This window comes from Nilaparvata lugens, chromosome X, assembly GCF_014356525.2.
Source record: "Nilaparvata lugens isolate BPH chromosome X, ASM1435652v1, whole genome shotgun sequence".
In the NCBI taxonomy this organism is placed as follows: Eukaryota; Metazoa; Arthropoda; class Insecta; order Hemiptera; family Delphacidae; genus Nilaparvata; species Nilaparvata lugens.
The window spans coordinates 42941049-42966139 of record NC_052518.1 but is presented as its reverse complement, the minus strand read 5'-3'; the positions used below and the strand labels follow the sequence as shown (position 1 = coordinate 42966139).

Genomic DNA, 25091 nt, shown 5'->3' with positions numbered 1-25091 from the left:
CCTACCTTTTCGCTGACGATCTAGGTCTAATAGTGAATGGTTCTGATAAACAAAGTGTAGATACAGTGGTTGAAACAAGCACATTGGCTATAAGAGATTGGTGTGCATCAAACAGTTTAAGCTTGAACCTACAAAAAACCAACGACCTTCAGTTCAGCTTCAACACCAGGTCCACCGACATAGGCTATCTAAAGTTCTTGGGTTTTATGCTAGACACTAATTTAAATTGGAAGTGCCATATAACATACATAGCTGGGAAGCTGAGTAAAGGTTTATTTGTATTGCGCAGGCTGAGACATATTGTTAGACATGATGTTCTAATGAGTGTGTATTATGCTCATATCTTTAGTCATCTAGCTTATGGCATACAATTGTGGGGAAACTGTTCCACAATTATCACACTTTTCAGACTGCAGAAGAGGGCTGTAAGAATTATCTGTAAGGAACCACCCCGAGCTTCATGTAGAGCGCTATTCCGTAGATTAAGGTTATTGACTCTGCCTTCACTTTATGTGTTTTCATGTTGTTTATATGTTAAAAAGCACCTGAGTAATTTTAGATTAAATGGTGATATCCATAGTTACCCCACAAGAAGCAGTCTTAATGTTAGAATTGAGAGTAATCAATATACAAGCTCTCAGAAAAATTGGAAATACATGTCGGTAAAGCTATTCAATGAACTTGATGTTGACGTTCGAACGATGAACGTTCCAAAATTCAAGACTCACTTGAGGGATTTGCTAATAGAAAGGTGCCTGTATTCTGTGAGAGAGTTTTTTGTCTGACCAAAGCTAAATGTGATATATTGTAAATTGTGTTAGGCGTCTAAGTGTCTGCTATTATTATATTGTATTATTTTACTGTTTACTAATTGTATCGTCGGTCTTTGTATAATCTATTGTAGGAAATGACGTTTTTTGTAACATTTATATGTTCCTTGACAATAAATGATTGATTGATTGATCCACTATATTTACCAGAAAACGGAGTTGCATCGACACTGGCAGTATCAAGCTACGAGGATGATAGTAATACATCAGATCCGAATATTACAGAAAACGTCACAAAGAACCGATCCCGCGAAGTAAGACATCAGAGGAAAATAGACAGAAATGCTGGCAAGGCATATGTCACTGAAAGTGGATAACAAGTTGGAGAAAGAAAATTTCATAAACTAACAACTTGTCGCAGTAAATGCAATGGAAAAATTGATGAGAAGAAACAAAAAGATATCGTTGATAATTATTGGAAATTGGGAACAAGAGCTGCATATAATATATCAGGTTTGATCATGTATGACAAACCTAAATCTCAACGGAAAAGGAGAATGACACCAGAGAAACAAAAAATCGACAGGTTACTTTCATTTACGAGATACCTTCAGGTGGATTGCACATTCAAATTTGTAGGAAGTGTTTCTTACAAGTTTTTGATGAGTCACCAAAATTTTCATGGACTGTATGCCAACAAATCCAGAAGTCTCCAGGAAATGCTCCAACTCCAGATAAACGAGGTCGTCATACTTCAACACATGGAATATCTGAGGATAGAATCAAGATTATATAGAATCACTTGGACTCTTTTCCCTCATATGAGAGTCATTACTGTAGAAGAGAAACAAGCAAGTAATATTTACCTTCATACTCGACAATAACAGAAATATACAAAATGTACTGTAAAGATGTACAGGAGCCTGTTAGTTACAAAATATTTTCAAAAATGTTCCATGAAAGTAACTTATCAATAAAGAAACCCAAAATGGACATACTTGTGCTGAACTAAACCTTAAACTAACCTATGCCGAAGAAGATGAGAAAGCAGCACTCAGAGAAAGACAAGAAGAGCATCACAAAGCTGCTAGACTAGCTTTTGAAACTAAGAGACAAGATAAGCAAAAGGCAAAAGATTGTCAAAAATTGGCTGTTTGTGCTTTTGACCTACAACAATGCTTGCCAACACCTTCCTTGCAAACATGTCTTTTTACAAAAGACAATGTGGACCTTCAATTTAACCGTTGATAACATGAAAGACCATAAGGTCTCATGCTTCCTATGGTATGAGTCATTGGCTAGAAGAGGTGCCAATGAAATCTCATGATTCCTTTTCAAGTTTTTGTAAGATTTAAATAACGATATTGAGCACGTGACACTGTACAGTAACTCATGCCCAGGCCAGAATAAAAACACACCATTTCTCACCATGTGTATTGCAGCAGTGAACATGACAAATATAAAAGTTTTAGATCATAAATTTCTGGTTCCTGGGCATAGTAGAATGGAGTGTGATACAGATCATGGAAAGATAGAGAAATTGAAAAAACGGTATCACCTCCCAGTATCACATCCACATGACTGGGCACAGTTAATCCGACTGGCAGGAAAGAAGAATCCTTTCAATGTTATAGAAATGACCCAAGATACATTTTGAAATTTTGCAATGCTGTTGAAGAGAGATATTCAGTTCAAAAAGTGCAATCAAAGGGGTGAGAAATTCGTTTGGCAGAATTTAAAATGGATTCGGTACTGTAAAGATGAGCCGTTCAAATTTTTCTACAAGACTTCACTCCAACAAGAAGATCCTTTCAATATAATGGATGTATCCCGACGTGGTTGTGCCAAACCTTCTCTCAAACCTGATTCGTGCTACAAAAACTTACTCCCCATTTGTGAGAAGAAGAAAAAAGACATTCTGTCACTTTTCCACTAGTTTTCCACAATTTCGAACATTCCAAGTGGTCGTATTGAGGACCCTATTGTTGACTCAGAAGATGATGATTAGGACTACAAAAAAGTGAAGTGTGTGTGTTGGTGTATTTCTATATTTTTCAAGTTCAATATTGAATTAAAATTGAGTTATTGGAAAATTAACTCTAATGAGAAATGTCATTGATGTCAAATTTGAATATAAACTTTCAATAACTCAAATTCATGAAAGAACAATAATTCTGAATCGATAAAATGAATAACATCTTTATTGGCAACTTTGAATATAAACTTTTAATGATACATTCATGGTAGAACAATAATTCTTGGATCCATAATTTTCCTGACATTTATGGCATTAAAAAAATACCTGACTATTCCACTGTAATATTCAGTACACAAATGAATAATTTCATTCAATGCTAAAACAGTTTCAAGTAAGTACATCCTGTTCCACAAAGATTGCATGAATTCAGCTTCTAAATTTTTATGTTATTATACATTTTGATAGCTCAGAGTTGCTGTTGGAAGTAACAAGTCAACAAGTTATCAAGTCATGAGAAAGTTATGTGGAGGGTAAAAGGGAACAAGTCACTGAACTAATTTAAAACAACTATTTCAAAGATTTAAGTATATGTGTGTGATGATATACAACAGAAAGTAATTAATCCTAGAATAAAACAAAAATTATTACATGAAATAAAAGAACTAATGTTTTTCACTTCTGAAAAATGCTAGAATCTGACTTATTCCCTTTCACGCTGAGACCGTCCTACTTAATCTCTGCTTCCATTATCACCATTGTTTCAAAGTATTTATTTTCCAACGAGTGAAGCTAGTGTGGCTGGACCTGGAACTTGGGCAACGTGACAGTGGAGAAGGATGGAATACTCATTGTTAACTTGGAAGAAGGATATATTGAAATTCATTTTAATAGTTTATGATCTGCACAGCTTGAAATTACATGTGGAATCTTCGATAACAGAGACTGAATTTCTTATACAACATATGCCAAACATACATTTTCCATGTTTTAGATTGATGTGCTCCCGTCATTACACAACATGCTTTGAAGGCTCAAATGTACTGAGAGAAATGATATTGGCTGGTTAGCATGATCCTCAGTTGAACTATATTTGTCGAAGAAATGCGATCATGGTCGAAGTGAAATACGAATTTTGTCAGTTACATTTATAAGGCCTGTTTATGAAGAATGCTCATGAACTATATTAACCAAGTAAGGTTTGGTAGTCCAGCAACCAGCTACAAGAATTGTTCTGTTAATGTTTGCTAGGCAACCAACGCGTTCCTGGCTATTTTCGTTTATGAGAATCGTTACGGCGCTTTGTAACCGTAAATGAAGAATGAACGGAGATGGAAGAGAATATTATTGTATGAGTCAGTTGAGTTGCTAATAACAGTGCCAGGCCAGCACAGGCCCAATAGGATAAGTTAGCCAGGCAGACCAGGTGAGACAGCGGAAGCTCCGTCAGCCAAGGTCACGCTCCTCCTGTTGGAATTACCCAGACACCAGGATTTTCCATCGCCGAGGAAAGTCCGCCGATCCAGTTTTCCCCAGCTCAAACACTTCCTTCTTTTGTCTGGCAGTCCTCTCCGGCATCAGCATCCTTGTTCGATGGCACCCTCTTATATTAATGTGTCAATGTTTCCTGCGATTACATAATATACTGTAAATTTATTCAGCCGATTAAGTTCAGAACCAGAAACACTGGATTGTGCTTACAAAAATACAAATCATTATTGAGAGGCAATCGGAAGTGACAGAATCGTGCAGTAATCAAATGGATATAGTGAGAGAAAACTTTGAAAAAAAATATGAAGTTTTAAATTATGAATAGTGATAAAATAATATTGTTGATCCTGAAATCAATATTGCTTTTTGTTCACATCTTTATTGTGGAATAATATTGAGGCCTGAGTTTGAGAAGCGAACAATCGCCACTTGGTGACAAAATAGTTCGTAGCTGATCTTACAGTAGCTGCCAAATCGATTGGTTTAGGAATCAGATTTCTACAGTGATTGGTTGAAACTAAGAAGTACTTTTTGACTCATCACCTTTGAAACTTCGTATTCATATTGGGAGGTGGTGGCTATTCAGCTTATTCAATTATTGATTTAACGGTGTATTGATCGGCATCCAACCGTTCAGCTTGACAAAACTCAGAGGGATTTTATCTCATAATATTGCTTCGTTTTCTTTTCAACAAAGTTGAAAAGAAAGTATCCACCATGATCTGGGTTAGAAAAATAATATTAATAACCAGATAATATGATTTTGTAATAAGCTACCACAGCGTTTGAAGAGCTTAAGGCTAGTGCTACACTTGATATATATTGATATTTTCACATTCTAACCTGCCTTTTTTCATACTTATAGTCTAAGAAATATGTTTGAACGAGAGTAAACACACATCGAGTTTTTAAATCTAAGAGCGGTATAGATTCTCATCGATCCATGAATTGATGCTGAGTAGAATTTGGTTTATCATTAAGCTACTATGACCAAAGCAATTGATTCCCAAATTTATGACATCTGTAGACCAAAGTGAATCTCAGATTCACTTTTCATTAATAAACAAAGAAACTTTCTCTTCCAAAAACCTGATGAAATACAAATTTTTTGAATAAAGTTGAGAAATCCTCTCTCCATAAACCATTTATTATATAATCATCAATTATTAAAGAAATGGCAAATTAATTACAAAGAGTAAATATACACTTGACAATTCATATGAATATTAAAATAGTACATATTGAGAGAAAATAAAAGTAATTCATTGATTTTTTGATTTCAGATGAACGTGAGTCAAGAAGAATATGACAGGATGCACAAAATATACCTGAAAAGAAACCCCACAATGTCAATGCACACTTTCCCGGTTGGAGGTGAGTACCAATATTAACACATAGATTTTAGTCAACATATAGATTATGCCATCTTTAGTCAACACATAGATTTTTTTCTTAACACTTCATTAGTGATAGAACTCCAATTATTAATACCATGAACAAATGATCTATGAAAAAATAATAGTGTTGTACATTCATTATGGAATAATGTTTTAGTATCAAGGGTTAATATTAGTGAAATTATTTTGCTCAAATAATCATCTGCCATCCATGGGATGCATTGAGTTTTGAATCCCTTGCAACCCTACGAATTCTATTCTCATATACAGTGGCTTAGTAAAGAAACCAGATTACAGTGATTTTACCAACTTACTGGCCAACAGATAGAGCTAAGATCCCAGACCTGTTAGACTTCTTCATCACAAAGTACATATCACCCAACACTATAGAGGTTGAGGAAGAATTTGATATTAACTCCGATCATTCACCAATTGTCCTTACAATCCATAGCTCTGCTGTGAAAAAACCCGGAGCACCACAACTAATAAATAAATATGCAGACATAGAATCATTAAAGCACATGATAGAAAATAAAATTGATTTAGACACATCTCTACAAACGATTGAAGAGCTGGAAAATGAAGTACAAGAGTTTGTAACGAACATTCAACAATCTCCATGAGAAAACACTCCCCCACTTCAGAGTAAAATTAGAGGTAATTGCTACCCCCAAGTAGTAAGAGAGCTAATAGCAGAAAGAAGAAGAACTAGAAGAATCTGGCAAACGACAAGAGATCCAAGAAGTAAAATAGAACTGAATAGAATTACACAGAACTTGAGAGGAGCAATACATGAAATAAAACAGCAAGAGATTAACACTTACATGGAGGAACTAAGTAATAAGGCCAGTACCAACTACTCACTATGGAGAGCGACAAAGAAAATAAAGAGACCAGTGGAACAAGTGGCACCAATAAGGAAAGAAGATGGAACATGGGCTCACAGCAGTAAGGAAAAAGTGGTTTTGTTTGCAAACCATCTTGAGAAAACATTTACTCCTCATGATGATAGAGTGCTCAATGATGGAATAAATGTGATCATACAGCCAAGACTTTTGGATAATATCCCTCCAACATCGCCAAGAGAAGTTAAAAAAGAAATAGATAATATGGCAATGAAGAAATCACCCGGATATGACCTCATAGCAGGAGAAATACTTCAACATCTTCCTAGAAAAGCAATTGTGAAATTGAATCATATTTTCAATGCAGCTTTCCGTTTAAAGTACGTGCCAAGTTTATGGAAAGTAGCCGAAGTTATAATGCTACCTAAGCCCGGAAAGTCACTAAATGAAGTAACCTCTTATAGACCAATATCACTCTTACCGGTACTATCAAAACTTTTTGAAAGCTTACTGTTGGCAAGATTAAAACCAATTCTACAGGACAAACAACTTATACCTTCTCACTAGCTTGGATTCCGTAGTAAACATTCAACAATTGATCAAGTACACAGACTAACAGATGTAATAGAAAGATGTCTTGAGGAGAAAAAAGTATGTTCTACTGTCTTCTTAGATATTGCCCAAGCTTTCGACAAGGTTTGGCATGAAGGCTTGTGCCATAAATTTGAACAAGTCCTACCCGCAGCATATAGCCAATTATTGAAGTCTCACCTGGACGAGAGATATTTCAGAGTGAAGCTGGATGATGAATATTCTACACTAAGGCAAATTAAAGCTGGTGTACCCCAAGGTAGTGTGCTAGGACCAGTTTTGTATACACTGTACACTAGTGACATTCCAGAGCCAGCAGGAGTCACTATAGCTACATTTGCAGATGATACTGCTATTCTCTCAGTCGCAGAAGATATTGAGGAATCTACAGAAAAGCTACAAAGAGCAGTTAATGGAGTAAACAAATGGACAAATCATTGGCTAATTAAACTAAATGATACCAAGTCTGTACATGTGAATTTTACTAATAAAAGAATTCAATATATTCCAGTATATATAAATGAGAAAGTCATTCCACATGCTAATACTGCCAAATATTTGGGTATGACACTGGATGTCAAGCTCAAATGGAAAGCACACGTCAAGAAGAAAAGGGAAGAACTAGAAATTGAATTCAAAAAGATGTATTGGTTGCTGGGAAGAGGATCCAGGCTGTCCATATACAACAAGATTCTACTATATAAACAGCTACTGAAACCAGTATGGACTTATGGCATTCAACTTTGGGGCTGTACTAAACCATCCAATGTACAAATTATCCAACGATTTCAAAATAAGGTACTAAGAAATATTGTTGACGCTCCTTGGTACATCAGAGATGCTGATCTTCATCGCGACCTTCAATTGGAGACAGTCACGAAAGTTATTGAGCACTTTGCGGCCAAGCATGAAGAGAGACTCCACCAGCACGACAATATAGAGGCAATCCAGCTGCTTGATGTTGATAATCTGGAAGGAGGCTCAAAAGAACAAAACCGCATGAGTAAGTGAAGTGAAATTTGTGTTGTGAATTGATGGCTTGAAGCTGGTGTTAGTGATAGTGAAATGTTCATCCCTTCAAACCAAACAAATTATTATTGGCCTACTAACTTGATTGTATGGAACTATTTTATAGGATACAAACTAGACTAATTAATTGTAGTCAAAAACTAGACAAACTGAATCATAGGATGAGGTTTGAAAAAGTCCATTTAGTAAAATTAGGATAAAATAAATAGCTTATTAGTCTCTGACTAGGTGCTAATTTTTAAATGATGAAAAAAATATATATATACAGTGGCTTGAATATAATCTGTTCAAGTGACTGGAAAGTCATTCGAGTAGTTAAAAGCCCAATATGTTATTCATCATTTTAGGCTCAACATATTCCCATATAAATAAGGATAGGCCTACACAGAAATATATTTTAAAATAGGCTAATATCTTCTTCCTAGCATTTGAATGAATAAAATCTCTTCAAATAATATATGGGCCTGCCTTATTGATGCTGGAACTGATCTCTTTATTTTCTTGTGTGAACATTCCTTCAATTCTAAACGTACTTGCAACGGCTCAAAAGATACTCAACGTATAATACCTTTATCTTCAACACAAATTTTCAAGTTGTCAATCATCTTCATTTTTGATTGATGAAAATTAGATTGGTTGATGAAAATTAGATTGGTTGATGAATATGCTTTTCAAGAAAGAATCACGGCCACATTAAACTGATGTAGTTGTAGCTCATCAAGGCAATTGACTCGTCTGATTGAATATTACATTGCTGCTGCTCTCGGCCTCCCTCACATTATCTGGAACATTCCTGTATAAAATCTGAGCTACATAGTATGGTGATTTGAGTTCAGTTCCGTGTATCAATCTAGGTATATAATATCCATGGTTTTTCCTATGTCGTGTTTGATAATTATGTTCGATATCGGTGAATAGATCTGCTTTATGTTTCCTAATATAACTGAGTGATGTTTTGATGTATAGTTGTCTGATGTTGAACACAGGGAAGTCCGAGAACAGCAGTGCTGTGGGGTATCTTGATTCTTTTTTCAAAATTGTTTTTAAAATTGTTCTCTGGGTGACAGCAAGAGGTTCAAGACCTGCAGATGACACTCCCCCCAAACAATAATGCCATACTCCAATACTGACTGTGCATAGGCATGATAGATCCTCCTGCACAGTCTGATATTCAGCACATTGCTCAATTGGGAAAACCCATACAACAATCTTCTCAGTCTCTGTTTTAAACACTGAATATGAGGAACCCAACTCAGACGATAATCAAACATGACCCCAAGATACTTATACTGGTCCACTCTATTAATAGATCCACAAGTGCAGGTTGATGATCCTATATTTCTACAGGAGTGCATCTTGATTTGCCTTGAGCCTGGGTCTGGTTGATTCCTGGTCACAATGGGCATATATTTGGTTTTGCTCAAGTTTACTGATAGACTATTGTGGTCAAACCAATTTTCAATTTTTGATAGGTCAGAACAGGCATTCTCATAGGCTTCTTCCCACTCTTTACCTGCTGAAATAACAATTGTATCATCAGCAAATAGGAGTACTGTGCTTCTTGTGTTCAGTTGGGAAATGTTGTTAATGTAAATCAGGAACAATATTGGGCCCAGGGTGCTGCCCTGAATGACACCGTATTCAACACTATCCCTCTCACTAAATTCCCCTCAAATCTGCACAGATTGTAAACGCTTGTCAAAGTAACTAATGAACCAATGGAGTGCAGAGTTTTTAATTCCCACAGCTTCAAGTTTTTTCAATAGCTTTCCCCTATCGACCGAATCAAATGCTTTAGCCAAGTCAAGGAAAGAAATAATTACTTTATTTTTCGATTTTATTGATTCTATTATGTATCTAGTTACCTCAAAAAGGGCATCATTAGTATTTTTGAATTTTTGAAAGCCATATTGATTCTTTGCTAGAATATCATTACTTGTCAAGTATTCCATCAATTGTACTTTGACACACTTCTCAATAATTTTTGAAACAGAGGCTAAAAGGGAAATCGGTTTGTAATTTGTGAGTTCGTTTTTGGGGCCGGATTTGTGGATTGGTATAATTTTTGCAATTTTCAGGTTCTCTGGAAACTGCCCCAAATGAAGGCTCAAATTAAATATGTGATGGATGGGATATATTAATGAATGTATGTTATCTTTGATGATTTTAATTGGGATAAGGTCGTACCCAGGTGCACTCCTGCCTTTAAGACTATTTATTACATTTGCAACTTCTTCAAGTGTTACAATCTTAAACTCAAATACTGAATCAACTCCACAATCATTATCATTAATTTCCGGTTCTCCAATTGGGTTCAATGATGTGGCTAGTGAGGTTCCAACTGAGCTAGAATATTTATTGAAATTTTTACAAATAACATTGATACTTTGTTGTAGGGTCGTTTCACTATCTCTAGGAAATGTAATGTTTGGGTATGATTTCGCGCCTTTGGCTTTCCCAGCAATTTCCTTAACTACAGCCCAGAACTTTTGAGGGTTATAAGATACTTCATCAACCTTACTCCTATAATAATTATATTTGGCTTTTTTAATAGCGGAATGTAATATATTTCTGAAACGGATAAATTCTTCTTTCATTGCGATATTGTAAGGTTGTCTGATAAGTCTCCTTTTAATTTTGTCGCGATGTCTGATAGAGTTAATGAGGGCGCTAGTGATCCATGGTTTTATTTTCGTGTTTTTCGCTGAAATTTTAATTTTTGATGACTTTTCACAGATGATCTCCTGAATTGTTTCTATAAATGAATTGGTAGCCTGATTGATATTGTTTTCATTGATGACATGGTTCCAGTTTTGTCAAGACAGAGAATCTTTCACACCTTCCCAATCAGTTTTCACGTAATATTTAGCTTCGTTATGAGATGGGATAGGTTCCAGTGTTGAAAATTTCATGAAAACAGTATAGTGATCGGTGATTAAGGTTTGAATTACTATAGATGTCACCTCAAATAAGGGAGGCAGCTTGATAAAATAGTGATCAATGCAGGTGTTGCTAGCTGACCTGGTTACTTTGTCAACACAGCAAACGAGACCTGCATCGTTCAGCACATCTACAAGCCTCTCTTCTATTGATTGGGAAATGGCATTTAAAACATTACAATTCATATCACCAGCAAGAATTTTTATACACTTGTCATTATTCGTATTCCTCTGATTGTTATAATACGAATCAATTGAGTCAATGGAAATGCCAAGACTAGAATTGGACTACGATAGCAGGCTAATAGTTCACATGGCACCCCGGCCCAGTCGAAGGTAAGGGAGAGACAAGTTGCAATACCGCCTAATTGGAGCTCGCGAAGAACAGCAGATATTTCACTATCTATATATACTACTACTCCATCGCTTTCATCGATATTATTGAATGATCTGAACAAACTATAACCTGGGATTTCCATCAAATCACTCTCATCACCTAACCAAGCTTCAGTTAGAATTATACATGTAAAACGATAATTGAGGCTTTGTAATAATATGCTAAATTAATCAATATTTTTCTTATAACTCCTAATATTTTGTTGGATAACTGTAAACTTTTGATGGGTTGCACTCCCGGGTCCCCCGCTCTCAAGAAATTTGCAACGGAAATTTTGAATATCTGTACACTCTACACAATCTATAGATGCTGTATCTAATAATTCTACTGCATCTCTTATCATAATAAGAGAAAAAGAAGAAATAATAAAACGAACGAAGTCAAGCCGTCCGACCAGCAGTGAAAACGTTAAGAGAGTAATTGACCGCATGAAGGAATATTCATATGAAGATGGTGAGTACCTTTCAAATATGTAAGATAAATGAAAAACAAGAAAGGAAAGATAAATATTGAAACAAAGTTGACTTTGATACTATTATATTCCTTTGCTTTCACGCAGATTATGAACGTTTGCAATTGAGTAGCGATAAGCTGCATGGGACTAGGTTTTAGTGCTGAAGGCCTGTTTATCAAATTCCAACGATAAGAATTTGACCACCTTTTGTAGGCCTCTTTTTTAGTGAACCTTACCAGTGGAGGACAGTAGGCTATGTAAAAGTATTTTGCTCTCTGAGCAACAATCTTCTTCTTTCCTCACTCCATTCCTCAAATGCGTATAGTTAAGGCTGTTATTGAATGTTTTTAAGAATAGTATAAACAGCTTGAATTTTGTACACAATAGAAAAGGCTAAATCTGATACAATTAAAACAGTACAGTAGCCTATTATTGAAAGGAAGAAGGATACATAATCTTAGTCTCCATTCAGTAAGTTGGTACGGTATTTGTAGATATGATAAGTTAATTCGAATATGAAATGACATAATTATCTTTGGAGATTAATACTTCTTGAATAAATGTAAAGAATGGGCTAGAATGTACTATGGAACAATGTAACTTTGTTTGATCTAGTTTATAATGATCATTATTTAAGATAATCAATTGTTGGTGTAAATTCACTGTGTGAATTTCATTTATATTTATTGTATAAATATGTCCTTGAATAATTAGACAGGAATGGAGTAGCGCAGTATTGATAATAGATGTGGCAATTTGCATGAACAGTATAGTATGAGTTACTTTCTTGTAAGATAGAGTATTATTATATATATATATATTATATATGGAGTCTTCATTTAGTAGAAACTTTATACTATGAACAATGATTTTGAATGTAAATATTTAACTTCAATTGAGGACTTTAATGAATATTTTAAGAGTAATGAGAGTCTTATTTTTTTCCATATGAATATTCAAAGCATTAATAGAAATTTTGATGAATTTTTGTTATACTTGAACAATTTAGAAATGAAACCAGATTTTATTGTTTTGTCTGAAGCGTGGATCCAGCCTGATGTAAATATAAATATATATGATATTAAGGGTTATGTTACTTTATTCTCATGTAATGATAACAGATGTGGTGGTATTGTTGTTTATCACAAGGAGGAATTCACCTGTTGCACAGTAGCTAGACAGATTGATGGGGCAGATTCTCTTATATTGGAATGTGTGTACAATAATGTTTGCTTCACTCTGATAGGAATTTATAGATGGCATGGAGTTCCGGTTGATCGTTTCTTGACTGATTTTAGTGATATGTTGAGTAGCATTAAGAGTTCGGTTGTTGTATGTATTGGTGATTTTAATATAAATGTTAATAATTCTGATCGAATTAGCGACAGGTACTTTGAAATAATCTCTTCTAGTGGTCTTGAAAATTTGATTGATATTGATACACGTGTCACGGAAAATACTTCAACGTGCATTGATCATGTGTTGCTGAGAGGTGTTGGTCCATCTTCTGCGCGCTCTGCTGTTCTTGAGGTCTCTATAAGTGATCACAGAGCTGTGTGTCTTTCTATGCTGGCAAAAAGTCTCGGCCAGGGGTGAATTTTGGTTCATTTCATGAAATAAATTGGGATGTTCTCACAGGATTACTTACAATCCAAGATTGGTCTGTTGTATTCAGTGCCAAAAGTGTTAATCACGCATATAATTGTTTTTGTTATGTTTTGGACTCTGCCATTCAATCATCTAAGGTCACTAAGTCCACTCAAATAAATCACAAGCAACGATTATTGAAGCCTTGGATGAACAGTGGACTTTGTGAAGCTATTCGGTCAAGGGACAAATTATATAAGAAGACAATGAATGAGCCTGAGAACATCAGATTGAAACATGAATTTGTTACTTTGAGGAACAAGATAAAAATGTGGGTAAAGATAGCAAAGGAGAGATATTACTATGATCGGTTCCAGACTGTAAGAGGTAATTCCAAAAAACAGTGGAAACTTATCAATGAATTGATTGGAAGAGGAGCCAAGAAAAGTAAATTCAATTTGGTAACCGAGGATGGTGTTGTAAGTGAAGATTCAGAGGTTGCTAATCTGTTCAATGAATACTTTGTCTCTGCACCTAAGTCTGCTGTTCCACCCCCTTTTCCTCAGCAAGCGTTGAACGACTATAACAATGTTTTCAGAGAGCCACGTTGTGATAGATCACTGTTTTGGTATCCGATTTCTTCTTTGGAGATTGAAAAAGTCATTGCATCCCTGAAAAACTCTAAGGCCCCTGGCATCGATGGATACTCATCAGTCATGGTCAAGAAAATAAGCTCAATCATCAGTCCAGTGTTATGTTTCATATTTAATTTAAGCATTTCTGAGGGTGTTTTTCCATGTAAACTCAAAATTGCGAAAGTAGTTCCAATTCCCAAAAAAGGTAACCCAAAATTAATCCAGAATTATAGATCCATTTCTCTTCTCTCTGTTTTCTCAGTTATATTTGAAAAACTGATCAAAAATCGCTTGTTGACTTTCCTAAATTCAACTAATTTTTTCTCAAATTGCCAATTTGGTTTTAGAGAGGGCCTAGGAACTGAGTTGGCTTTGAGAAAGTTCATTTCAGAGATATGTTTGAACATCAATAATAGAGAGGTGAGAAGAGTATCTGGCTTGTTTTTGGACATTCGGAAAGCCTTTGACACGGTTGACCATGCAACACTCATTAGGAAATTGGAAGCAGCTGGTATTCGTGGTTTGCCTCTGACTTGGTTCTATTCATACCTTTCTGAACGGTCTCAGGCAGTTAGCATTGGCTTGAGTTCTAGTCCACTTCTTATGGTGGATTGTGGAGTTCCACAAGGCTCTGTATTGGGACCTATCCTGTTCCTGGTGTATATTAATGACCTGTATCATGGCCCTTTCAGTGGAAGGTTCACAGTTTTTGCTGATGACACTGCCCTTTCTTATGGTGCAACCTCAGATTCGGATCTGTATGATCAGATGTCAAATGACCTTCGCTTGATTTCTGTGTGGTTTGCATACAATAAATTGAGCCTGAACCTTGAGAAAACCATCTACCTGAATTTTGGGATTGCATCTTCATTCATGCTTATCCAGCCCTTGAAGTTTCATTTTGTTGGTTGCAATGAAGTTGATTGTGGCTGTGGAATTATAAATCAAGAGAGAAATGTAAAGTATCTTGGCATTACCGTTGATGATGATTTATTGTGGAAAAACCAGATAGAGTCAATGAAAAAATACTTGCGTTGCCTTCTACATAGGGTTTTCAGTCTTAGAAACTTGTGTCCAACATTTGTTCTGAGAGACCTCTATTTTGCCCTTGCTCAGTCTCGTCTCTCATATGGATTAGTTTGTTGGGGAAGTACTTACATAACCCATTTGAAGCCTGTATTGTCACTCCAGAGAGCCTTAGTAAGAGCAATAGTTGATAATCAAGAAAATCTGGATTTATTCTCTTCTTTTCAGTCTATGAAAATTTTGCCTCTGAGACACTTGTATGTTTTCAAGGTATTATCTCAATTCTATTGGTCTAGTGGGAATGAAGGCGCTACCTTGGGGCACGAGGCCAATGATAGGAGAACTAGGTTTGCTGAAAGGTTCCCATTCCTAGACCTCATAGTACTTTTTTCCAAAAGTCTTTCTGTTTCCTGCAAGGAAGATTTTTCAAGCAACTGCCTCAGGATATTGCTTCTGCTAGTTATCCTCTCCCAATTTTCAAAAGAAAAGTGAAGAAGATAATCTTGGCTCTCAATATTGATGTGATTGAAAGTTGGTACCACATCCTAAGATAATCTATTCAATATTCCCTTAGCTTCATATTTCTAAGATCTGGCATTTCAACATAATATAGCTTTCAGGTTATTAGGTTGCATAACTGTTATTGTATTTTTGGCAGTTGCTGCTATTCTCTAAGTTCTATTCAATTACTATTTTTCTTAGCTCTATCCACCTTTCTATTCCTGGGTTATATGATTGCTGGTTTAATTCTGAACATTAATTAATTATATTAATCACATGTTTTTTTTTCTAATTATAGACCTCATTACTCTCATTACTCTTATAACAATGTTTCTTTTTCATTAACTTACTCATTATATTATGGATGTTTATTTTTTTTCAGTTTATTTTCAAAAATAGTCCTTGTATTGTAATTTTAGAGATTTATTGATACTCCTGTGCGCGGACGGAAATTTCATTTCTTTGCGCCCAGTACATTTGCCATAATATTATGTTTGCTTGTATTTGAACACAATGTTACTTTTGCTTTTCTTTTGTTGAGATTTGTAATCTATTGTTCACTATTTTTTGTATTTATTTGAATTTTTTATGGCAAATAAAAGTTTCTATTTCTATTCTATTTCTAAGTGCCTCATCCTCTAGGGCTAGAACGTTGAAACAGTGCTTCATTATAAGCATAGAATATTTTAAGTTACAAAATATGCTTATTTTAATGCAGAGCGATCTTTCGACATACTTTATTCTTATCATTTCTATCTGAATACTACTTTTTTCTGTTGGTGATTTAATTGGGAGTAATCGCGCATTACTAGCCTTCAACTTGAGTTCTCAAACAGATTACCACATCTTATTATGTGAGGCTCTAATGCCTAACTAGAAGATATATATATAAATAGAAGATAGTAGATATATACTACTGGAGGATATAATAAACAAAATACTGCATTAATCGAATACACTTCTACGAGTACCAAAAGAAAAGAATAACACCGAGAAAAAATAAATGAAATCATGAGCACAAGTCCGTACCAAGTCCAATGCAAATAATTAAAATCATTCGTGAATGAAAATAATTCAAATGAAATATAGATATAATGCTCAGTAGTGTTTTTGGAAATAATAAAAAAAATAGAATACTCTACGTAACTGAAAAAACTCTACTCACAGTCAAAAGCTCACCAACCAAAATCGTTTCTCAAACCCTCTTATTACTTCACTTCACTGGCGATGTTAGGTTCGGAGTTGGCGGGCGGGGGAGCTGCTATGCTGGCTTCGCTGTTGTTTGGCGGCGGCGTCGTCGGAACCCGATCTTGGCTGGCGATGCTCTCCACATGTGCGAGGTCTCGCACGCGAAACGGACGCTGCTCCGCCGATACTTTCGCCATGATCTTACAATCCGAAGTCCAAACAGCCGATAGCTTATTGTTTTTCAGCAATTCTCTGGCAGCGTTAAATATATCTCTTGTTTCAGGAGTTAGATGCTCGTTCATATAAATAGGGTTGTCGGGAAATGCTATATTAAGGTCTTTTGCATAGAGTTTTCCTTTATGCCTTCTTGCAGCCAACCACATATCTTTTGTCAACCGGGAAGTAAAATTCACGACAATAGACGGAGGTTTCTTGTCTGATTTCTGACCACCTAACCTATGTGCAGCTGATTTAACAGTGTGATAAAAATTCACTTGGAGAACGCTGGCTATGTCTCCTAGAATTACAAGCACATTCTCCCTGTACGTTACCGGCACACCTGATATAAGAATATTGTTTTTACGCATCTGTTGTTGGAGATCCTGTACATTCAGTTTTACGTTCCTCAGTTCATCTTTAAGACGCGTGTTCTCTTTCTATAGTTGACTCACGGTTACACATGTTTCATTACACCTATTTTTGATGACTTGGAACTGTTTCTTCATTTCCTCCCACTATTCGTTGCTCTCCTCCCACTTTTTATTAGTCTCCTTTCTGAATTCGTTGATCGCATTCAATAGAGTTTCATTGGAAATTTCACGATTAGCTGTTTGATTAGTCCCGGAACTCGCAGGTGATTTAGTACATTTTTCGCACTGCCACTTCTTATTCTTTCGTGAAAGTACACAGTCCTGATGAAAGGTGATTTGGCAAACTGGATACTTAACACAATCTTCAGTGATTTTATCGTGACACCGTTCACACTCCATAATACCGACTTTAGTAACACTCTTTATACTGGATTGGAAATATAAATTAAAAAGACGTTTCAACTCGAATAACTTTGGTAGGATAGAATAATAGGTAGCACGCTGGCCGGCCGGCTTAAACTCGCTGTTTAGGAGCGCGATAAGATACCTTCCGACCGCATCTTCTGCTCGATCATAACTGTGTGTTTTTTGTTTGAAATAACAAAAAAGATAGGCAGCCTCTATGAATGGGATGACTTCATTATGCTTCATCAAGCATCTCTTCCAAGGAAACGCTATACAACTACTATACATCAGGAACAGTGACGACTATTCATTCAATATTGCTTGGCTACTATCATTTCAGCTTATCTATGAGGGAGATAACTGGAATTTGAGAGAGATGATAAAGTGAAAACGTTTCTAGATCACTCGTTCTCGAAAACCCTGCAAAAACGCATTGAAAACGCAAATAATAACTATAAAGACGTCGATTTCTAATCAAATTTTGGGAGTCTTAAACATTTTTCAACTCAACATTTCCATACCTAAACTGAACGTTTGTGCCGAATTTAAATATTTTGTTCATAAATTCAAAATACGTCCTTAGTTGGCGTTCAAAGGTATAACACACAACGTTTGTTAGTTTCTGGTTCAGTGGATTGCTAGCTCTGTTGAAGAAATCTTCCAAGTGAATGAAACGTGAAAATCATTTTACTTTAATATACAACGATTGTAGATTGGCATTGAAATCGAATTGAGTTTTTTGATCCCTTGTACTTGTAAATTGCTTGTGTAGTTGATCTTAAATCTTTTTGATATCTGTGAAATATTCATTTGCAGTAGTTTTACTTATTTACTTGGAGAAATGCAGATGATTGATAGAAGCATAATACTTGGAACGTCGCTCATTGGACGTCGCACATTAAACGTGACCGTCGGCAAGGGGAGCCTATAGTCATTAGGGTTGCTTTATTGTTGCCGATACTGATCGCATTATTTGTGTTGATGTATGTGAGCAGGCCAACGATCACATTATTTAGCCTAATCACTAGAGTGTTCACATACTTTCATTAGCCATTACCGGCACCTAATTATTGCCTTAATTATTACCTTAATTATAAGATAAGATTGATGGAATGTTCGTTGCAGATTGGAAGTACAAAGTACATCCAATTCAACTTACATCTTGGGCGTTACCTCATACAACCTTGATGAATTGATTGTTAATTGTTTGTATCCGTATCGCATATAACCATTCGCATTGAGGAATAACCTCAGACCCTGTGCCATTGCAGATTGTCTGAAAAATTACTCATTATTCATTAAGATAAGAAATATGAAGCTCATTGGGACTCTTCACTCATCATATGAGGGAATGATGATGAATATCAATATCGGTCTACAATAGTCTAATAAGATGCGGCTCATACACTGGTCCAGCATTGCATGTCGTGCAGGACGGGCCAAAAAAGGAAGGATCGTGCCAGTGTGTGAGGAATGTCGTGCTAAGCACGTCCTGCATTGCACAGCACGATGGCAATCCGAAAAGGTTTGATTTCCGTCGCGCCAGGCCAAAAAATATCTCTTTCATAACCGACTTCTAGCACGGCACGAAGCGAGCTGAATTTGTAGTGTATGGCGCTCATCGTGCTCTGCCCAGCTGGTCGTGCCAATACAAAAAATGGCAGAATGTGCAATGCACGAACAGTGTATGGGCCGTTCCAGTCTTCAAATATGAATGAATTATGAAGAATGATGATTCCTAAACGAAACTAGATATCTACATCAAAAGAGAACTAAAAAATGTAACTTTTATCCAGTTGTAAGAATGAGCTTCGAAACAAGTATATTGAGTACCTTTTCTTCTAGAAAACAGTTCACCACTTTGCTATTGTCAATTGAAAAGCCAACTAATAGTTTTGATATCGACTAACAAGTATTGTTTCAGAATTGAGTAACAACCAGTGAGAATGGAAATTACATTCTATACTCTTGGGTGAAAACCAGATACGGTATTAAATTTCAGAAGCCTATGTATATGTAATCTTTACTACAAGCAGAGGTGAAAGAAATATTCATAATTACTAACTCCTCTCTGCTACAAGCAATGATTTTTATTTACCAGTTTTGTCGAAATAAAAACAAGTTTGGTACGGTATTGTGTAGGTCCAAACTGGAGTAAATAGCAACTAACAAGCTCAGAGCTCTTTTAATTCGTTACTGTAGGAAGAACTGTTCTTTGAAATAAGTTTAACTAGTTTCAATTGTTTTCAGATGTAAACTGAATAAATTTGCATGAAAATTTAGTATTGTTTACCAAGGTTCTCCTACTCGGAGATGACAAACAAATAGATTACAATTATTATTAAGAACAAGTGAAAAACCTAGGAGTCGATCAAGGCTATAAGATACACTGAATTATTATTATACGGACTGTTACAAAAAAAAGAAAAATAAATAATATGTTGTCGTCTAAAAGCCTTCACAGCATAGACAACGTCGATATACAGAATGTTCTGAAAAAGGTGCCTATAAGTCAGGGCGTGGTTCCTCATGTTAAAAGAAGAAAAAAGTTCCAATTAACATAGGTCCGAAAATGCTTAGTTACCAAGTTAATAGTTATACAGGGTGAAAGCCTGTTGGTAAGCCTGGTCTACCGGTAAAGAACCTCTCAGTTTCGTCGGTCTCCAAGTAGTTGTTTTAAATGGTAAAATTAGCCTATTTAACCCAAATTTATGTTTTAAAGTGAGTAACTAGTGATTGTCTGACCGTGTGAATGTGTGAATTTGAGTTTCCAGTCTGTAGTGCAGTTATTTTCGTGGTATTAGAAACACATAACCTCGAATATCGTGAGCTAGCCTAAAACAAGTCAGCTGTCTCAATTAACGCGGGATGATACTCAAGTGCTGTTATTGTGATTGTTTTTGATGATGAGCTTGAAGGTGGAAGGTGAGCTTATTATCTCTTGTGGTAAACTGTCTCGCCTCAATAGATAAAGATAAGGTGCTACAGTCACACGTTGATAAGATAACACGTTGCCGGTTCCTGGCGTCATTGGTTGTCTTGGTAACACGATGTAAACAGCTGTTGTTGAAGGAAAGAACCGCGCCAAATTTTGAATTCTTTTCATCTTGAACTGATCTTGATTTTTGAGACGTCTTATTTTGTGACATGATTCATACCTATTAGCGGTGTCTAGACATTTATTATAAATTTGCACAGCTCTATATAACGGTTTCAATTATAGTTGTTTCCTTTTCTTGAGCCAGTTCCCTCTTCCTACTTCCTACTTTTTATCAGGAGCTTCCGATTTTGATCCTGCCTTGTTGGCTCTCTAGGCACTTTGTCTCTCATACTCTTATCCATTTTCCAGTTACGCCTAGTTTGAAATGATGAATTCAGAATTAAAAACGTACAAAACATCAAAGCAAAACCTGATTTGTACTATAAGGGCTATTGTTTTTGGAAAAGCCACTCTCTCGTTAGTGGAGATATTTGCTGGCGTTGTTGCTCGACTGGATGCCCTGCCTCTAAAAGAAGTAGTAACAACTACTTTCTAAAGAAGTAGTAACAACTTCTTTAGAAATTGATAGCGTGAAGAATTATACAGAAGCATGCATCACACCCAGTTCCAAAAGATCTCTTGTGTACTCCGATTAAAAGTCCAGTTTCAACTGTCAGGCAGCCACCAAGGTGTAATAGAGCATCATTGGACTCTTCCATGGGGTCTTTGAAGAAGCCTGTCTGTTTCGATTCCAGTTCTCAGACAGATGATGATATTCTAAAATCCAAAGATGAATTATTAGGGAGAATTAAACAGCTTACAACGAGTCAGTCTGCCCTAGTTGAAGAGATTCAGAGACTTACCATGGAATTGGATAACCGAAATTCTACAAATTCTCTTTCCAGTGTGACTCTGGTTGATAAAAGTATAAACACCGAAGCGTTTATCCAACCATGCGAAAGTTGTCAGAGTATAAATAAGAGTAATGCCAAGTTCAAAGAAGAGAATAATTTTTTAAGTCAGAAAATTGGAACCATGTCAATCTCTATTGAAACAATAGAGGCGGACAATAATGCCTTATGGAATGAGTTAATAGCACATAGGAACGAAGCTGATAAATGGAGGTCAATGTATGACAATTTATGTGCTGTGTCGAACACTGGTAGTCCTATTGAAGTGTACAACAGATTTTCATTGTTATCTGTAGATGAATCAGACTCACCCACGACTGTTCACGGACCTCCAGTAAAGCTACGGATCTGTAAATCACCAACATCTCGAAATCGTAAAACTCAATTTGCGAACCATGTCAAGTATATGAACTCTGATAAGAGTTCGGATAGAATTACTTCTCCAATTCCTCGCGACAGTGAAAGAGTTGTCTTAAGCTCGGCGCGTAATTTGAATAGACGACAAAATGCGGATGGTGTAATAAAATTATTTTCCGCCAGCCAAGGAAGGAGACTGAACGATTTAATTTCAAAAAGGACCGATGCTCGAGTTACTAGTATTCTGAAGCCTGGGGCACGTTTCGGCTCAGTTATTTCGGAGTGTGATAAGGAATGCGGATCCATGTCTCAGCGTGATCTCACGGTTCTGATTGGTCGTACGAATGACTTTTCAAACAGCTCTGGAGAAGGCTACCTCGAAAGAATGGAAGCTCAACTTGAAAAGCTGAAACATAATCGGGTTTTTGTTGTAAATATACCGTGCAGATATGATCTTCCTGTGTTTTCACCTATTAATGTGAGTATCTCAGGCTAATGAAAAACTGAAGCAGCTTGTCAGTCGCTTTAATAGTGTAGAATTATTTGATGTGCATGGCATAGGTAGGCGTTTTTATACTCGCCATGGTCTACATCTAAACATCATTGGAAATAACATTATTGCTGATAAGATTCTTAATAGTTTTCGAAGTGTCGGGGTTGAGGTACTACAACGACAGAACTCTTTGGAAGGTTGTGGTTTTTTACGACTCTAGATTTAGTGAAAGTTATTGCTTATAAAATACCAATTAGAATGAGTCAGTCACACACTGATAGAAGGTTTCAGTTACACAATGCTTCTCATAATCATGGTGTTGACCTCAGTAATTTAGTTATTATTCCTTGTCAAAATTCGACGAAAAGAAAGATGAATCCAAGTATAGGAGGAGATGAATCTCGCATTGATCACTGTGATTATGCTTCAGTAGGCTCTCTAGAGTCATGTTTCAAAGTAATTCACCAAAATGTAGATTGTATTGCTAACAAGATACATTTTTTAAATAATTTAATTGAGAATGAAAACCCAGATGTATTGGTAATAACAGAGCATGGTCTTAGAAAGTATGAAATCGATTGTATTGTTTTGAAAAATATGTTTCTTTCAACTAATTACTGTAGAGATCACATGATTAAAGGTGGTGTGGCCATTTATGTGAGTGAACAGGTCAATGATCGTTCGAGAGCTTTGGATGTGGAGCAATTCTGTAGTGAGGGAAATATTGAGGCATGTGGGATAAGGTTCAGGTTGAGAAACAGGATTCTTGTTATTGTAGGAGTTTACCGTTCGCCAAATGGTGATTCTAATTTATCTTTTGAAAATTTCAAGTCGATGATGGATGAGTTGCTTGTAACCATTGAATACAATATAATACTGGCGGGTGATTATAATATTGATATTCTAAACGACTCTCCTATCAAAAGAAATTCATTAAATACCTTAAATCAATTTGGTTTATCTTATACTGTACATATTCCAACCAGAATAACTGCAAATGGTGCTACAGCTATAGATAATGTAGTTACAAATATTCCTGAAGAAGGCTATATGGTTAGTGTTTTGCATACATTTATATCTGATCACACAGCTCAAGTATTCTCGGTATTTCATGAGGGAGATTTCAGGGTGCAGAAAAAAAATTCAACAGGGGCGCATGATTGTAATGAACAGAACATAGAATGTTTGAGACAGGCATTCAGTGTTGAGAGCTGGAGGGCGGTCTATGACCAATCCGATCCAGATCCATAATTTATAAATTTCCATAGGAATCTGCTCTATCATTTCAAGGTACATTGTCCGGTCAAAACAGTCAGCAAGAGATTAAATGATAATATGCTAAGAAAACGTTTGAAAGGTCAGTGGATGACTAAGGAGATAGAAATAATGAGATCTCTTCTAGAGATAGCAAAAACGAGAGTGAGTGAAGGAGTGGACATAGACATGAAACTACTTAAAAAAGTAAAGGAGCATTATAACAATAAGGTTGAAGAGGCAAAGAAAAAACATTTCAGTGAATATATACTTTCCTCTGCCAACAGAACCAAGTCTAGCTGGGAGATTGTGAATAGACTTAGAGGGAGTAACAAAAAAAGATCAATAGTAGATTACATTAGACATTTCAGACGGGCTTTTTTGCTCCAAAACCCCCTCCAAATCCATATTTCTACATCTAATGCTATACTGTCAAATTAAAGTGAATGCTAGATGAGGGAAAAAATAATTTCCCTTTCTACTGACAGATTAAAGTGAATCCATATTCCTACATCCAATGCTATACTGACAGATTGAAGTGAATGCTAGATGAGGGAAAAAATAATTTCCCTTTCTACTGACAGATTAAAGTGAATCTGTATTCTCTACTGTCAAATTAAAGTGAATCTGTTACATCTAATAACTTATAATACTGTAAAATTAAAGTGATTGCAAATTGAATAATTCGGAGGGTACAAGAGAGAGAGATACACCCATCGTTTCTCTGTCTCTCGCATAAGCTTAAAGATTGTGCAAACTACTAGGTGGAAAAAACAGATGGTCCCATGCATTATCTCCTATTCTCAAATCACCATATCTACCGCTTTTCCTCTATTGCGAAAGTCATGACAAAAATCAGACAAGTAACTGAGTTCCTTTTTAATCCCGCCTTCCTATACTGCCAGTTAAAGTGAATCCATATTTCTACATCTTTATACTGAGTGAATCTGTTACATCTAATAAAACTTATACTGTAAAATGAAATTGATTGCAAATTAATAAAATTGGTTTGCTTTCCACCCGACAGTTAAGAAAAATTTCACAAATTTATATTGAAATTTTCTATGTGCTGTACAAACCGCAAGCGTTATTGTGTTTCTCCGAGAATATCTATAGTAAATTTAGAATGAACAAGCATATCCAAAAATAGGTATAGATATCCTCAGACCTATATCACTTGGGGTATCAGCTCTATTGATGTCTTAACAGAGAGAGGTCAATGATCTAAGTTGATCTTTTACATTTTTTATCTGCAATGTCATACAAGCATTTCCAA

General features: G+C 35.8%; 1 protein-coding gene across 3 annotated transcripts in view; it reads left to right on the top strand.

Annotated features, from left to right (window-relative positions):
- Positions 1–25091, top strand: part of LOC120354897 (protein DVR-1) — a 217292-nt gene that overhangs the window by 54626 nt on the left and 137575 nt on the right. For all 3 annotated transcript variants that reach the window (XM_039442971.1, XM_039442970.1, XM_039442972.1), the window contains one exon: positions 5520–5610. In XM_039442971.1, coding sequence (XP_039298905.1) covers positions 5520–5610 — 91 coding nt within the window. The remainder of the gene's footprint in view (positions 1–5519; positions 5611–25091) is intronic.